A 17,058-nucleotide genomic window follows, 5' to 3' on the forward strand; every position below is an offset into this window, starting at 1 on the left:
AAAGTAATTCACCAATGAAACTATATTCAGTATTGAGGCAGAGGGGAAACCTATACTGGTGTGTCCTTCAATTCATACCAAGAAACAACAATGTGGAGAAATTGCCCACTGATGCAATCGGACTTCAATCACTGTTCAGTAACTAGTTTTATATCTTTGAAGTTTCTTTGCATAGGATTCGTATGGAAGTAATCGCTGTGGCTAGAAAATTCTCTCTAATGCATGTCCATGCCCCATTTGCTTGCTCAATGCATCCTGCAGCATTTGCTATGAAGCATTCTTACATCAGCAACGGTCGGGTCTCTTATCGACTTGTCATCTCACCACAGGGGGTAATCTCTACAGACCAGGGGTGCCCCCACCAAGCCAACGTCACCCTCGGGCCTTGCACGTGTGTATGGGCCTGTAAAGAGATCTTCTCTACAAGGCCCCTGGGGTTGATGTTGAGCAGCAGCGGGAGACGTGGGGAAAGGATTAGCGCCGGCGGCCTTACCGCTTGTGGACTAGCCACTCGCGTGTTGGGCCTGACATTCTCAGGGAGCCGGGCTGGACTGGCGCAGGACGACAACCGACGGGTGGACCAATGCGCCCTCAACGCTGCCTGCAACTACATACACCACTTTACCACCACCACAGACCAAAGGGCTGTCCAATGTGCCACGGCGACGTCGCCCGCCCATCCAGCGCCCGCCTTACGTCATAATCCAGCCCCTCTGCCTTGTCCATTGACCGCCATCTCTTCCTCCCCGCGACGACGGTGCCTTGAGGGGGCCATAGCGATAACAGAATGCTGAGAACAGTGGCTGGCCGCCTGGCGCGACGGCCATGGAGATTTGTCTTCCCCGGCCTCCTATTCTTCTTCTTCTTCTACTCGCTCTCGCACCGCACAGGGTCGCGAACACAGGGGCCCGTACACAAGGCCAAGACCAAGTCGTTTTTTCCGCCTCTGGAGACAAAAGCCGCCAACTCGATTGAGCTCGACTACTGCAAGAACTTCCCAACCAAGCTGCTTGAAGAAGTGCAGGTTGTACTCAAGGTGGCCTCAGACGGCGCACACGAAACAAAAGCGCACCTCAACACGGTTTCGAGCTGCATCACCAACCTGATCATAGTCGGCGATAGGGACGAGCGACTAGGCGACCGACAAGTCATTGATATTCTCGCGGAACTGCCCAAGAGCTACCAAAAGGACAACCTCGATTTTGAGGCCTATGTCGCGCAGAAAAAGGCACACGAAGGGGGCGAGACAGTCAAAGGACAACAGCGGTCGTTCAAGCTCGACCGTTTCAAGTACCTGCCCATGGTGGACAAGGCGTACATCACCAACCCTACGGCCAAGTGGTTTGTATTTGTCGAGTCAGACGTCTACTTTTTCTGGGATACGCTATTCCGGCTGTTAAGCCAGCTGGACCCCTCTGAGCCTCATTACATGGGCGAACCACACAAAGGCTCCGAAGGCCGACAATTCGCCTACGGCGGAGCGGGCATCGTCCTCTCACAGGGACTGGTAAGGAAACTCATCCCTGCCAAAACGGTTGGATCGACGGAAATCCCGCGCGAAAATCGCCTGAGCGTCCGATATGAGAACTGGGTCAAGGAAGAGCAGCGCGGTGACGCTGTACTAGCCTATGCCATCCAAAACGCGACAGGCCATAAGATAGGGCCGATGCACCCCACGTTTGCAAGCGACAAGATCAAGGACGTCGTCACTACAAAGGAAAGGTGGTGTGTCCCCATGCTCTCGCTGCACCAGGTCAAGCCGCAGCAGATGGAGGATCTTTGGAAGTGGGAGCGCACCCGACCATACAACACTGTGAGTCTCGTGTCCCGTGCGCGCGCCGATGCACTCTGCTAACATGATGATTACAGAAACCATTTACCTACTCGTCATTCCTCTCGTACACGCACGCCTTCCTCGCTCAAGGTCCCAGCCGCGAATGGTGGGACAACCTCTCGACGGCGCCCGTCCCCAACGACCGCCCTGCGCATCACAACGCCGGTTCTTGTGGCTCCGAATGCGCCAATGACAACAATTGCTTACAATGGTCATATTCGCAGACGGTCTGCCGCCATGCCGACTACATTAAGCTTGGAGACGCGGTAGATCGAGAGAATGGCGGACAGGGTGAATTCGTCAGTGGTTGGGATACTGCAAAGCTGCGCGCAATGGGATTTGGGGTTGAGGGAGAAAACGGACAGCGAGAGTTCTACGCAGGCTGTGAAGAAGCTACCTGGCTTACTCCCAAGGCAGGTTAGACTGGGCGAGGGAGTGTACCTGGGACATAGAGTACATAATGTTCAGGCCGTGTATAGGGAGGCGTTTGCGGTGGCTTGTCAGCACGTTCATGCATGGCGTTTTAGGTTGGCACATGGTTTGGGTATGCGAAGCACGGTAAGCAGCGCGTTGGCGGAACACGATACCGCATATGAGTGGGACAAAGACGGCAATTAGGACATGTTGTGAAGGTCGAGATTGGGGACGCGTGGATGAGCATGCAGTGAAGACGGCTTGACCACCTGCTCCCCTTGGCGCAATCTAGGATCCGCTCTTGTCTGGATCGCATGGGATAGTAGAAGACAAATGTAGCTCGACTATAAGCTGGTATACGCCAGGTCTTACAGCTGCCGCCCATGCCTTGGGGCCCTAGTAGAGCTTTGTGACGATGAAGCCGCAACTGCGAAAGGTTAGCGGCGCACAACTTAGAGCTCGGAGCGCGGGCCTCTCTCCCATTTGGAACAATGGAGCATGTGGAACCTTTTGCATCCGGAAGCTACTACACGTCGGCTTCCCTGCTGAATTCACGAGTGACATGGTCAGCAATCGCACGTATCGCACATCTCGTTCGCCCAACGGCTTGTCACCTTCACTGAACGAAGCGCCCGGTCGTGTGCGCGGCCCCTGCTTACTCTTGGCGACACTGGCGTGTTTTACGGTGCTATTCGGGAGTTCCGTGGACAATTTCGCATGGCGGAGCAGGCACAGTTCATGATACTCGGACCAAGGCCATGAGGAATCCAGCGTGTCAAGCATAGGAATAGAACGCATGCTGTTACATTTAGTACTCATACACACGGCTAAGCTCATGCGCAGGAGGAACAAGCAACGCGCAAGAAGTGCCCTCTCCACAACCACAGTCACCTGTGCGGAGCAGTGCTTCATCTCCACTTGTACAGCACGTATACACACCAGTCGATATTAAATGGGCTTCTAGGGGGTCTTGGCCCCAAGCAGCGGGTGGCCGGACCGCTTGTCAGTGCACTAAAAACTACATACTAAATGGGGTCGACTTTACCCCACAGCCCAGCGACAGGCCGTGGTAAGGCGAGGATTCACCCTTCCCATATTAATGCGGCCCTACTCTGACGTCGCCGGACCTACTGTGGAACGCGCAAGGTGCCTGGATCCCCTGTTTTCATAGGTTGGCGATCCCGTTGAGTCGACTACCTGCAGATGAAAGGTACAATGAAACCTTCTATTTCGGCGAGGAAAAGGCGCCGCGGCGGACGCTTGCTGTGCTTACATGTAATATCGAAGGTAAAAGTATATTGACTAGGATAATTGCAACAGAGCTTGGTGTTCCATCAACTGCTACGTATAAAGCTCAAGCTCAGCCCAGTGAAACCGTTTCCACAACTCCAACTGCATCCACAGTCTCGACGACATTTCTATTCTCAGCAACCATCATGTTCACCAAGACACTCTTTTCCATCGCCCTAGCGGCCTCTGCTGCCCTTGCTGCCCCCTCCTCAGGCGGCGCTTCTCCCAAGTGCCCCATCGTTTTCGATGGCCGTGTTCCTCTCAACGCCACTCTCGAGTCTTTCGATAGCGCTGCTACCAACACCCTCTTCAACGCTGACTTCGTCAAGGGCAACAACTTGACATGGTCTCAGATTCTCAAGTTCCCCAACGTTGGAGCCTCCCGCTTCGACTGCGGCTTCAAGCCTGTTGAGCTCACCATCTCTGATGCTTCCATCTTCCAGAAGCAGCTCGGATTCCGTCGCGCCGAGCTCCTGTTTCTCAAGGACGCTGCCGATGGCGAGGGTGGCAAGGGCGTCAAGACCCTCCACTGGAGTGTCAAGCAGAATCCCAAGAGGGCCATGAACCTGACCCACGAGTACCTCAACGTGTGGCACGAGGCCGCTGATTTCAGCAGCAACCAGATCCAATTCCAGGCCGGAACCCTCATTGGCAGGAACGATACCGACAAGAGCAGCTTCAAGATTCTCGACCGCACCAACAAGCAGCTTTGGGCTACCCCCATCGACTTCACCAACTGGCAGAACTTTGCAATCACCCTCGACTACGTTAAGAAGTGAGTTTTTCTGAATCAGTACTGTACAATGATGGCGAAATATAGTACTGACATGCATCATAGCGAGGTCACCATTTTCTACAGCAAGGGCAAGAGTGCCCTCCAGAAGGTGGCTGGCCCCATCACCGCTGACCTCTCTGGTGGCGGCCAGTACCACTGCGGTATGCTCAAGAAGCCCACTGGTACTTCTGATGTTGCCAATGCTGGTTTCCAGGAGTCACCTCTTGACGAGAGCCAGATCTACGGTGGTCTCTTCCTCGAGGACTCTTCCAACGGCTGTGTTTCTCTCTAAATCAGCGGTTGCCTCATGTTAACACTGGGATCCTAGGGGCTGGAGATAGACATAGTCAGTGTACAATGCTGGTGCATAGTAGATTAGTAGTGCACGTGGATCTGTGCAGATTCGGGGGTTTTTTAGTATGAGAATCTCGAGGTTGTGTTTTTAGAGCTTGTACATACATGAGCACAACCTCGGGGTTTAATTACATTTTTTACGGATGCTACTTTACAAAGCCTATTTTACTGTGAATTACTTATGAAGAATAGGTGAGACTTGCGACGTTGTTAACATACAAGGATGCTATTGGCACTACTCGATGCCTAGCCTTGGTATTTCCAATAGCGCTTACAAAATAGATGAGTGAACGGCCTACTAGTCGATCCCCTATATTGACCGCGAAACATAACATGCATCAGTAGCTTGTCATGATCAACATGTAGTGTCTTGGTAGGTAATCACAACAACAGGGGTACGTAGAAATGGAAAAGTATGGCGACTACAGAATTCGGGGAATCTGATGCCTGCCTAATTCGGACTAGCACACATCACATGCAGGAATGATGGCATCACACATCTCGAGTCTAGCTTACCAAAATGACTCTACTGTCGTCTAGCACGCAAAATGTGATTTCCTTTCCACCAAGAGGCGCAACGGCCATTTACATACGTATCCTGCTAGAACCCTGTGAATATGTCTGGAGCGACAAATACAAAAGAAATCGCGCCGTCGATTGACGTGAAAAATCTCAGCTACGCCTTTCCCGATGGCTCCAGTGGGCTCAAGGATGTCTTTCTCGACCTGCCGCCGGGCAGCAGAACATTGCTGATCGGAGGCAAGTAGCATCTCAAGACCTGTAACATGCCCAAGCAAAGTCACTAACATGATGCAGCCAACGGTGCGGGTAAAACAACATTGTTGCGTCTCCTCTCGGGCAAGCGCATGGCCCCCGCCAATACCGTCCACATCTCCGGTATCGACCCTTTCAAGATGGGCTTGGAGGGCGTGACATATCTCGGTCTCGAATGGGTGCTTAACCCCATTGTCCGCACCGACATTGATGTTCCTACGCTCCTTTCCTCGGTCGGCGGCGACCACTACGCCGAGCGCCGTGACGAGCTCGTGCGCATCCTCGACATCGACTTGAGCTGGCGCATGCATGCCGTCTCTGACGGAGAGCGGCGGCGTGTGCAGCTCGCCATGGGTCTTTTGCGACCGTGGACAATCCTGCTGCTTGACGAGATTACAGTAGACTTGGATCTGCTGTCGCGCAGTAACTTTCTCAACTTCTTGAAAAAGGAGACGGAGACAAGGCCTTGTACGATTGTTTATGCGACGCACATTCTGGACAACCTTGCTACCTGGCCAACCCATCTGGTACATATGAGTCTGGGCAAGGTGAAGAAGTGGGGGAGCACAGAGGAAATGAATGTCAAGGTCGAGGCGGCTGGGGGCCAGCAATACACGGGGAACAGTCTGTTGGGCGAGCTCGTGCTCAAGTGGCTCAAGGAAGATTTGGAAGAGAGAGGTCCAAGAAATGGAAAGGGAGAGGGTCTGAGTTATCAGAATTTAGAAGGCAAGGGCGGGTATGGTGCGGAGAAGAGGACGGAGGATTAAAAAAGCGAATGCAGGAGGGGCATGGCAACTGTGGCTTCAACAATGCCTACAGTTTGTGAATGGGTTACCAGGCGTTTTTTTTTCGAGGTGGAAACTCAACGATGATACCCCCGTTTCCGTACTTCAACATGGGTTCAAGATGGTGCTAAAGAAGATTTGTATAGATCTTATTCATGAGGTATCCAGCACATTGCATTGCGCCACCACTAAGCCTTGCCTCGCTTCTTCCCACACACTATAATTCGGACGATCATGAACAAAGACTTCCTCGTACAAGTGAATGCACACTAAGCAGAACGGGTACGGACACCTCTAGGGCATGCATGAGCCGGGGGTTTCCAGTATGATAGGGCTCGATTAGGAGTATAAGACTACGAACGGGCACCTGTAGACAAGGTGTGACAGGGACTACACTTGCAATGGTAGACGAATCACATGTGTCTGACAGCTTACATCAGGTGGCCAAAGCAGCTCAGCTCGTGCATGTTTCGCGTTTGCCACCCCACGCGTCTCCCGCCCGCCCGCACAATTCAATGCCGGGAACGCTCAAGCCTACTGCTCACCACCTGCGTCTTGCTGATCATGACCTGCATGCTATCGATAACTCCGGCCTAGAGTACTAGAGAGCACACTCACATCCATCGAGCGGATGCTTTCGGATCCTTGCCGAAACAAGCCGCCGTCGCGCTATGACGATCATCATCCAAGTTGCGGCAATTCCCATCACTTGTTGAGAAACATTTCTCCCGTGTGAAACGATATTCATGCATCATACGCAATCATACTCAATTCTTCGTCAAGCCGTAGAAGGACCTTTCCGAGTAGTTCCTCTTGAAACACGACGCACCCTGAAGCCAGCGGCAGCCGCTTCACCATGGCCGAACAGGAAACCAAAAAGAGTGGCTTCCGGGCCATGTTTGGCATGAAATCCGGCAAAGAAGCAAAACCACAAGGCGCCCGGAAAAAGCTTTCCAAGAAAGGATCACGAAGCGATATGCTTGGAAAGCTTGACTCGACCGTCAGTGTGGGCAGGACTGCACGTCAAGACTCTGGTAGTTTTACCGACGAAAGAAACGGCTCAACCGTAACTCAATTTGGCCTTCCGCCATATGATGAGGTTATTGGGGTTGCACCGCATGCATTGCGCGATAACCCATACACTGCCATCAATGCTCTCACTGACACGAGCAACACCCATCTCTTTGTTGATTTGCAAGCAGCCGACTATCGTCGCAATTCAGAGGGACAACCACAATATGCCGCACCGCTATATCACCCGCAGAGCCCAAGGTCAGGATCTCTGCCACAGATACATAGCGAGAATATGCGTCCGTACTCGCCGCCGAAAGCGCAGCCGTCGAAACTCAGCAAAGCACATCGAGCACCTTCGGCACGCGCAAGAGCAGATGATATTCTTGACAAGGATACGGGAGAGAGAAAGGACTTGACCGAGATGATGCATGCATTCACATATGTCGATGGAGTAGACACCATTGAAGAGGAGAAAGATAACGAATCTCTCCTTTACGATCCTTCACGACCTGATGGAACGGCAATGCTTGCCAGTGCATCACCCGAGGTGTGGCTACGCGTTGCCGACTTTCTATCACCGTTGGATGTTGCCAATCTATCATCAACATGCCGGACCATGTATGCTCGACTAGGCAAGCACCCATACAAACTTCTTCTGGACCCAGTGCACCGCACACACCGATTAGACTTTTTACTCGCCATGGATCCCAAAATGCCACGCCATCTCTTCTGCTTCCCATGCGCTCAATGGCACCTCCGAATCCAACCCGGCCTAGAATCGCTGAAGCCCCAAAACGTCCTCAACCCCCTCTTCGAATGCCCAAACATGACAAACATCCATATACCCCCTCCCCGCATCCGCATCACCGACGGCCGCACCCTCCCCTTCGCCTTCATCCAACTCGCCCGCCGAAACTGGGCCCACGGTCCCGACTACGGCATCCCTCACCAATCCCTCGCGCGCCGCTGGAAAGACGCGTATTCAGACTGGACGCACGAATCCGCATACCATATCACCGAAAAGGGGCACGTCCTCATGCGCGTCCGCTCCCAGCACCACGTCCAAGGCGGCCTCACCGACGCAGCAAAGCGCCTCCTGCTCTTCAGCCGCGGCGACTACACACCCTACTTTAGCGTGTGCGCCCACTGGAAACACGGCATCCTAACCTCGATCCCCAAATGCGCCCTCTCGCACATCCCCTACGCGAGCGAAAGCGAGACCACCGCCATCGACAAGTTCAAAGAACGCAATCTCGGCAAGAAAATCCTCGGCATGGTGCCCCTGTGCTCAACCTGCCGCCCTATGCGTCGCTGTCCCAAGTGCCCAACCGAGTACCTCTTCGAGCTCAAGCTCGTCGAAGACAAGAACGTCAGGAGTTATGAGCATGGCCGCTTCAAGCAGGCCCTCGTCGTCACCCGCTGGAGCGATCTGGGGCCCGCCCGGAGTCCGCTCGATGCCCAGTGGAGTGCCATCATGGGCGAGAATGAGGGTTACGATAGTTTTCAGGAGATTGGCAGGAGGGCCGTTAGCGGCGTCTTTGAGAGCGCGTTTACCGATACCATTCCCGGGCAGAGGGTGTTGAGCATGAATCCACAGCGTGTGACAGCAAATGAGGAGGCGGGGGATTGGTATTAGACATTGATATGACACTTTGTTTTCAAGGACAGCTTGGAAGTGTTTCATGCTTGATAAAGAGAAGATTTAAATGTACATTTTTCTTCTTCTTTTCTTTTTCTCAACTCCGATTCTTTTTCTTCTTCTTCTTCTTCTTCTTCTTCTTCTTCTCTGACTCCTCTATGCCACTTTTTGTCAGGACTTGTCAACTTGACAAAATTTCCGTGCTACTAATGCATCCGCAACTCCTTATGGCAATGCACATTGCTGGACCGCTACCTTACCGATCAAACCCCAAACACCCCAAGCACAAACCCCTTCCAAGGTTCTTATGGCGCCCGCACCACTTTCCTACCCGTAACCTCATATCGCTTCAATTCTTGCAGGATTTTGGGCGAATCGGCAAAGTCGTATACTTCGACTTTTGGTGTGATCTTGCCTTGGACAGCCATCTGGAGCAGCTCGTCCATTTGCTTTGCGCTACCGGTAGATGAGCCGCGGATTGTTAGGCCTGAAATTTTTTTTGTCTCCAATTAGCATGACAATTCAAGATACGTTTGGATGGGGGGGGGAAACAACATACCCCTGTTAGCAATGTGTATGGGACTCATGGGAAACATGAAGGTATCCGGTGGCAAGCCTACACAGACAAAGACACCACTGTTTCTGCACAGGTCCGGTGCCTGCATGTATGCCTTCTCGCTTCCGGCCACGCAAATAACGCCGTGTGCGCCTTCGCCATCGGTGAGCTCCCTGACAGCCTGCACGACATCCTGTTTGGCGAAGTCGACAAACGCCACGGCGCCCATTTCCTTTGCGAGTTTTTCTTTTTCAACCCCGCTGTCAATGGCAATCACCTTGTACCCCTTGATACTCGCAATCTGCACACCGATATGTCCCAGTCCGCCGCCGGCACCGACAATAGCCACGAAATCGCCGGGGTTGACCTCGGGCTCGAGTTTGGACACACCGCCTGCTAGACTCAAGCCCGCGCACAGCAGAGGCGCTGCGATCTCGCTCTTGACGCCATCGGGAATCATCGTCACAAACTGCGCATCGGCAACGACATACTGCTGCAGCGTGCCCCACACATTCCTGCCGGTGTTCTTCTGCTTGGCACAGTGGTTCTCCTTGCCCTGCTTACAGCTACTGCACGTTTGGCACGCATTCCACAGCCACTTGATGCCGACTCTTTTGCCCATCAGCTCCGACGACACATTTGCGCCTAGCGAGACTACGGTGCCGACGCCCTCGTGGCCAGGCACCTCGGTGTACTTGCCCGGCCAAGCGAGGTTGTGGCAGTCCGAATGGCAGATGCCGCTGTATTCAAGCTTGACGAGGACTTCGCCTGCGGATGGCTGCTTCACGGCCACGTCGTTCCGGATCTGGAGGACGCAGTCTGGGCCGGGGTCTTGGATCCAGCCTGCTGTTTGCGTGGTGGGGATTGCGTTGGTGCTCATCTTAGGAGGCGGTCGAGGGATTGGGGTGATTTTGAGAAAGAGATTGGGGCAGCAATGAGCGACGGGGTTGGACAAGGAAAAGGGAGTCACGTTGTTTGGATCCCCGAGATAGCAGAGAGATAGCAATGGCGGGGTGGACGAATGGAATTGACCCCGCCAATGCCCCACAGCTGTATCGTCTTCTCCGTTGATGCACCAATGGGAGCGCGTCAATCTCCGCATCCGAGGTAGTATGACAGTAGTTCGCAGCAGTCCAGACTTTGGCTGCAACTTGACTGAATGCGCTAGTGTCCTCAAAGGCTGGGCTTGTGCCACTTCCTCTACTAGGGAGTGTTTGAGTTGTGTGCTGGCCGTCCCTATGCCCATTCCCAGGCCTTTCACTTCGCTATCAGAGAGTGTGAAGAGTGGCAGAGGGTGGTTGTCGCTCGAGTGGTCTAGCAAGAAGTTGAGTGTATACATTTTGGAGGCGAAGAAGACCGGGAAAGAGAGGAGGAACTGGGTTGACGGTACGACTGGTGTTGTGGCTAAGGTCTTCACAGCAATACCAGAAGAAGCTGGGAATTTTCATGCATGAGCATCCTGTGTTTGGAATGGGAATGGGAAGGCAGCATAGGGGAAAATGGAGGAGCTACCACCACTGTTGCGGCTGGTGCCTCCTGAAATATATTCAGTGTAAACGGCACTTGATTCCATCTCTCTTAGCTGGACCGTCATTTTCACTTCCCACCCAATCTTACCCTTTCATTCTAGTACAGATAGCATGTATTTCTGCGTCCTTCCCGTGCACCTGGAATACAACATCTCACGACTAACCTTTGTGGCGTGGTGACATGAGAGAACTGACAAGGTAGTGCGTCAACTTTGGCGCAGAAATCTTTGTCGCCAGTTTGCCCGCTCGATCACTTATTGTTCCGGCCCTGCAGGGTTCAGCAGAGTCTCGGGGAAACCCACCCGATTCCGGCAGGTTGGGGTGTGACCTGCCCGTCTTTTCTGAGAAGATTGATGTGATACGCTACATATATATAGCAAACAGAGAAAAAGGTCAAGCGATTGTTCCGGCTCAGTATAGTGCAGCAGAGTAGTACACAATGCCCGGCGACAAGGATGTTTAACAACTTTGTTGCTCGCGATATTACGGAAGTCGCTCCCAAAAGTTATCGCTAGACCGGAGGAGCTTAGTTAGAAGTTCTTGTTAGCGTTTTGTTAAGCGGTCTAATATAATCTTAGCGCTAATATATCTTTTTAAGTAACTTTAATAAAGCTATAGATAGCTAATATACTAGTGCTTCTTAGTGTTGTAACGTAAGAATAGCCCTAAACACGGATATCTAATCGCGCGTAGTTATTATTACTTTAAAGTCCTTATTATTACCCTTATTATAGGTAGAATTAATAACGACGTTGTACGTTTTACTAACGCTCTCTCGCTATAAGTATTAGTTACAGTAACGCTATTAACTACTAGGTAAAGAGGATCTAAAGTATATAGAAGTAATAAGCTTTAAGTTATAGCGTAATTCTAACTAGGTAAAGACTCGATAGTACTACGGTGATATTACGGGCACCCCTATTAGCACTAACTTCTAACTGAGCTCCTCCGGTCTAGCGATAACTTTTGGGAGCGACTTCCGTACAAGGTTGAAAATTCAAATTGAAGCTTACGTACTCGTTGTACTCTTCGTCTTGTGCATGTGCGTGCACATGTTCTCGGAGCAAATAAGGCACAAGTGCTGACTGTATCTGTCATGTGGGGACAAGAAAGGTAAAGGTGTATCAGCAAACCATTTTTTATTTACATGAATATCTTTCTATTGCAGACATTATTCTAATAATGCTAATCGCTGTCTAGTATCATTCCCATGTCGGTGGCTTCCATAGTCATTTCTACCCGCTAACACACACACGTGACCTAAAGGAAGCAAGTAGCCTTGGTGTCCCCGTTGACATTGGAAACAACACCATCATTAGGCGAAGCGTCACCAACCTCAGCAGTAACATTGAACGAGTTCAACCTGTAGACACCAGAGAATCCGAAGATCTGGTACACAGAAGCGGTGACAACAACGGATCCGTTGTAGCCTGCAATAGCTGCGGGCGCTACCACGTTGACGGTGTAGTTGGTGCCCATTTGGTATCCCGACTCTGGACCGGCAAGGTAGATGGTCTCGTAGTTGAAGCCGAGAGCGCCGCGGTATGCAGGTAGAGCGCTAAAGCCATAGGCTACAGCGACGTCGAGAGCGCTCGACTGGTCGATGTTGGAGATGAAGGTGAGTGGGAAAGTCTCATTTGGGGAGAGAACGGCTGGCGCGGTGATGCCGTAGATAGCTGCCGAGGCAGAGGAGATGGAGGCGAGAGCCGTGGCGAGAGTTGAGAAGCGCATGTTGATAAATGTGTTTTTGGTGTGTTGTTGTATTGGTGTATGTAAAGAGAGATGTTTGGATGGTGGATGAATGAACCTCTCGGGGATGGGGGTCTGTGTATTTATATGTAGTAGTACGCAAGCTCCCTTTCCCCCACATCCCTGGCTTCGAGTGTACATACGTCGTTTCCTCACTACGACTACCTAGTGCTGACCCGCACGACGCCGCAGCCGGGTCCAAGCAAAACAGTGCCCCAGTGCGGACCGATAGATATAAGCCCTGCCCAGCCGTAATATCCGAACTCAACGACTTGTTAATTTCCCGCATTTTACACCCTGAGCCCTTTGGTGTGCTTTGACCAGCTTGGGTCACCGCTACTATATTTATAGAAGATGGCAATCTTTCGCTTTTACAGCCAAAACCATGAAGGAACTCTTCCATGTTGTATTTCTTGACAGCAACCAAGTGTACCTGTAGTACGTAGTAGACAGCGGCCTCTGCAAGCAATGCACCCACGGGGTCACATCCGGTGCTAGTGGCTGCTAGTGCTAGTGCATGATACGTCATTTTGCTGATCATCATCCGTCACTCCTCGTGTTGCGCCGAGCTTACTATATTTAGGCATTCAAATGCCTAACTACCGTTGCGTTTCTCGCCTCATCAATGCAAATGTCAGTTGTACGGCAAAAAGATGCCATCAGCCTTGCGGTTTTCACACGTCCAGTCTTTCTGCTCACTTGGAAATTCCGCCATCTGACCCAAGGAATAGCGCCACTCCACGTCGCATCGTGAACTCTAATCCAGCCAGCTCGGCACTTTGTAACCAACAGGACGCTTGCGCTGGCCCATTATCTAGAGGAGGGATCGTCGAGCGCATCCTCCGGGCCACCAGAGTTTCGGCATTTCCATCGCAGCCAAAATCTGGAGAAATAAGAGGGGTTTGGTGGCGAGAGCTCGTATAGATACTACATACATACGTAAAGTGCAGATGCAGGCAGAAAGCCGAGGAAACAGTGAGCAGTGAGTACCAAGCAACGCCACATGGCGCTAGCGCTACGGGTATCGGCAAGCCAGACTCTTGTCCCGCACCCCATGTGCACTGTTCAATACTCTGTTTTGACCTTGAATATAGCGTACTGGCACGTGGCAGCCGACGATGTATTAGTGTGACGGAGAAAGAAAGAAGATCACAGAAGACAACAGGGCTTCTCCAAAAGACCGCAATGTGCGATTCATTGAAAATGTGTGAAAGAGACAGGAATCTATACTTGTCGGCATCGGCAGTGACCTTGATGAAAACCGTGCCGTCGAATATGTCTTTGCATCAACATCGGGGAATTTCTTGAGTGTCTTTATTTTCGAGCGCTGTCAGCTAAAATCTAGACGTTCACTTCCGGCCCACAAGGATCTTAAAAGGCACGCCGAATATGCTGGACCAGAATGGACGAGACAGGCCCATATCGCTTTCATACACTAAATGGTCGCAAAGAAGAACGCTGCAGCCACGTGTACGCATTCCAGCTTGTGTTGAAGCGGAACCAGAGTTCCGTTTGTCATTTTCCCAAACCAAACCCCAAACTCACGTGGCTAGCGCAGCTAACCGTGGTTACGGCCTTCACTGGCACATATATGCCTATAAAGTAATTTCAACCGATCCGACTGCCGCATATAAGTTAACTGAGCTGTTTCCAGACAATTACAGCATACTATGGTACGTTCACGTTATCGAACTAACACATCTGTTCCACGACAAACAACTCGAACAATGACACCTCGGTGTTTCGTTCAGCAGTACAATCCACGCTAATTGGATTCCCCAGTCGTGAGACTACTCGCAGCACGCAGAATATCTCACTTGGGCTTCCTTTCTTTCGCAAAGGGGTTCAATTGTTCAATTCCTCCTTGACACCGGCTTATCGCACCTCAAGCGCAAACTCAGCCGACACAATATCACAGCTTCACACTCATACAGCAGCGCATAGAGTGGGGGTCTGATCAGCCTGGCGTTTAGCTAGACAACACCTTCACTTGCGCTGACCTCATATAGTGGTCTCTCCCATTGCAATGTCAACGACGTCATGTCATTCGAATCCTACATCAGAAGCTGCAAACCATATGGACCCTGTGACAGTGTCCAGCATGTCGGCCAGAAAGTCTCTTGAGTCTTCGCCGCCCACGCCATATCCTGACCAAATCGCCACCCTCGAGCGTCGGATCGCTGAACTTGAGCAAGACAAAGCGCATCTTGTTAAAACATTATCCGAGTCTAACCAACGCGTCGCCGAAGCTGAGCAAAGCACTGCTGCTGCTGAAGCCGAGACTGCAGCGGCAAAGCAGCGCGCCCAAACACGCTACACAGAGAGGCTCCATGCCAACAACGAGGCTAGGAATGTTCAAAACACGATGAAGGAGCTGGCTTTTAGATTTGATGATTATTCAATCAAGACCAGTAGATTGGTTGATGCCCTCAGGGTCCGAATCACGCATCTGGAAACTGAAATCTCGGCCAAAAAAGCTAAAATCCAAGAGTTGGAAGGGGGACTTCATGAAATCCACACTGGCTTTACAGTTAATCAGCCAGACGAGTTTGATATCGAAACACAACCTGGCAAGACTTTTCGTGACCTCAAGGACAAGATCATACGACTGGAACTATCTCTTGCTAGGGCTGAACAGGACAAGGAACAAGCTGTGAAAGACAAAGATGCGATAGCAAAGTCACAAGCCAGGTTTCAAATGGATCAAGCCTATTTCAGGAAGCGAGAGATTGAGCTGATTCAAACTAATCAGATAAAGCTCCAGGATGCTCAATTGCATTGGCAATCAAAATTAGAGATTATGGCGAAAGAATTGGAAGGAGTGAAGAGAGAGGCCGAGGATGCTAAGCAGAAATTGCAAATGGTGACTCGTATAATGCAGAATACCCCTCAGAAGCCTGGCGTACAGCAACAACAGCAGCAGCAACTTCAGACCTCCCACTCAGACAAGAAAAGAAGGTTAAGTCACAATGGGTAAGCCAACAGGCGTTGCAACCAGTTTACACACGCATAATTAACACATCTCCAGAAACATCGAAACCACTACATCCGCATTTCAACGCGCACGTAACCAGTCTTTCCTTCTTAATTCTATTAGTACGGGCTCAAATCCGCCTACAGGATCGAGCGGAGGTGCACCGAGGACAGAAGCTCAGCCAACCCCAAGGCAGCCCTTGAACATGGCACAAGGTATTGGATACAGGCAGTATCCATCGGCAAGTTTCACTAGTTCGTCTAGTCCAAGCTCACCCATTCCAACCACTCAACGACAATACTCTCCAGGTCATGGCCCGTCTCCGATTCAACAGCACGGTGTTATGATGCAACCCAGGCCTCCAATGGGACGACAACAATCCATGGGCCATCTGTCGCCCCAGCAGCAGCAGCCAGGTCTTTTGCAGAATGCAGGATTGGATAATACAGCATCGCAGGCTCAAACTCACTCAAACTATGGGATTAACGTACATTCGGCTGTCAACACGGGCGTCGTACAGCAGCCTCATAATGGCATGATACAGCAACCCCCACCTTCCTTCATGCCTAGCCGTACGCACCAGTCCAACAGCTCAAACACGTCGTTCTTCCCGAACATACAAGGTAGCACCGTTCCCTCCACCTTTAGTAGCAATGTCTTTGCTGAAGAGTCAAGCAATATGGCGCTAAGCAACATTGACTTCTTTCTGAATAACGATTCTGGGTTTGCCAACTATCCCACGGGAGAAGTATCCCAAGATCCATTGTACAGCAATGGTTTCACAACAAGCAGGAATTACAACGCTCCAAGCCAGGACAGTGCTAATACTGCTCCGGCGAATACGAATGCAACGTGGCCGGGTGGCCAAGGCCCAGCGCCTTATGCAGGCTTTCCACCAAGATAAAGGTTGGAGTTTACTGAACTGGGCAAGTGATTCGTGCGAACTGCTTTTGGGAGAAGGAGAAGAATGAATGGGAGGAGAGCGAGCTTTGGCTCGAATATCAGGCGGATGACATGAACCATGTGTGTCAGCGATGCTTCGAATGTGCCGCTGAGATCTGGGAGGAAGGCTCCAAGTATCTCATTGTTCATGAGCATGGTATTGGATTCAAGGTAATGGACGTCTTTTTGGCTTCTCCAAAGTGGGAAAAGGACTTTGAGAATTTATAAGGAGGCAGATGCGCGTCCAGCATCGCTTCTTTTGCAACAAGGCTGGCCACAATGATGAAGCAAGTCAGGCTATTCGGGTGTCTCGAATGAGAGGGATAAAATAAACAATGGACAATATACTCAACTGTAACCTTGCACTTATACCGCTCATCCCCGTAAAGCATCCCGAGAGTAACAAATCTTCTTCTCCTTCATCAGAAT

General features: G+C 51.3%; 6 protein-coding genes across 6 annotated transcripts; 4 read left to right on the top strand and 2 right to left on the bottom strand.

The window, feature by feature from the left end:
* The first annotated feature begins 566 nt into the window (after positions 1–566).
* PSV08DRAFT_364063 (glycosyltransferase) lies at positions 567–2,629 on the top strand. Its single transcript, XM_014227465.1, has 2 exons — positions 567–1,813; positions 1,870–2,629. The coding sequence occupies exons 1-2, from the start codon at positions 788–790 to the stop codon at positions 2,254–2,256; spliced, it is 1,413 nt and encodes a 470-aa protein (XP_014082940.1). The 5' UTR covers positions 567–787; the 3' UTR covers positions 2,257–2,629.
* Positions 2,630–3,684: 1,055 nt separating this feature from the next.
* PSV08DRAFT_372754 (P-loop containing nucleoside triphosphate hydrolase protein) lies at positions 3,685–6,208 on the top strand (the record flags this gene model as incomplete). Its single annotated transcript, XM_014227463.2, has 4 exons — positions 3,685–4,313; positions 4,377–4,593; positions 5,273–5,426; positions 5,484–6,208. The coding sequence occupies 4 exons, from the start codon at positions 3,685–3,687 to the stop codon at positions 6,206–6,208; spliced, it is 1,725 nt and encodes a 574-aa protein (XP_014082938.2).
* A 544-nt stretch (positions 6,209–6,752) lies between these two features.
* PSV08DRAFT_227256 (uncharacterized protein) lies at positions 6,753–9,333 on the top strand. The gene has a single exon (XM_014227462.1). The coding sequence runs from the start codon at positions 7,083–7,085 to the stop codon at positions 8,874–8,876; it is 1,794 nt and encodes a 597-aa protein (XP_014082937.1). The 5' UTR covers positions 6,753–7,082; the 3' UTR covers positions 8,877–9,333.
* Positions 9,185–10,315, bottom strand: PSV08DRAFT_184153 (chaperonin 10-like protein; the record flags this gene model as incomplete). Its single annotated transcript, XM_014227461.1, has 2 exons — positions 9,185–9,366; positions 9,439–10,315. 2 exons carry the CDS (start codon positions 10,313–10,315, stop codon positions 9,185–9,187), a joined length of 1,059 nt encoding a protein of 352 aa, XP_014082936.1.
* Positions 10,316–12,085: 1,770 nt separating this feature from the next.
* Positions 12,086–12,743, bottom strand: PSV08DRAFT_316220 (uncharacterized protein). Its single transcript, XM_014227460.2, has one exon. The coding sequence runs from the start codon at positions 12,693–12,695 to the stop codon at positions 12,225–12,227; it is 471 nt and encodes a 156-aa protein (XP_014082935.1). The 5' UTR covers positions 12,696–12,743; the 3' UTR covers positions 12,086–12,224.
* A 2,071-nt stretch (positions 12,744–14,814) lies between these two features.
* Positions 14,815–16,857, top strand: PSV08DRAFT_353757 (uncharacterized protein; the record flags this gene model as incomplete). Its single annotated transcript, XM_014227459.1, has 3 exons — positions 14,815–15,686; positions 15,742–16,505; positions 16,619–16,857. 3 exons carry the CDS (start codon positions 14,815–14,817, stop codon positions 16,855–16,857), a joined length of 1,875 nt encoding a protein of 624 aa, XP_014082934.1.
* Positions 16,858–17,058: the final 201 nt, after the last annotated feature.

Source organism: Bipolaris maydis, assembly GCF_028858645.1.
Source record: "Bipolaris maydis strain C4 unplaced genomic scaffold PSV08scaffold_10, whole genome shotgun sequence".
Taxonomy (NCBI): domain Eukaryota; kingdom Fungi; phylum Ascomycota; class Dothideomycetes; order Pleosporales; family Pleosporaceae; genus Bipolaris; species Bipolaris maydis.

Excerpts from the sequence above, each read along its gene's own strand:
- PSV08DRAFT_364063 (XM_014227465.1), top strand. The coding sequence starts at position 788 with ATGCTGAGAACAGTGGCTGGCCGCCTGGCGCGACGGCCATGGAGATTT. Across the intron at positions 1,814-1,869 it reads GCACCCGACCATACAACACT|AAACCATTTACCTACTCGTC; the intron begins GTGAGTCTCGTG and ends TGATGATTACAG.
- PSV08DRAFT_227256 (XM_014227462.1), top strand. The coding sequence starts at position 7,083 with ATGGCCGAACAGGAAACCAAAAAGAGTGGCTTCCGGGCCATGTTTGGC.
- PSV08DRAFT_316220 (XM_014227460.2), bottom strand. The coding sequence starts at position 12,695 with ATGCGCTTCTCAACTCTCGCCACGGCTCTCGCCTCCATCTCCTCTGCC.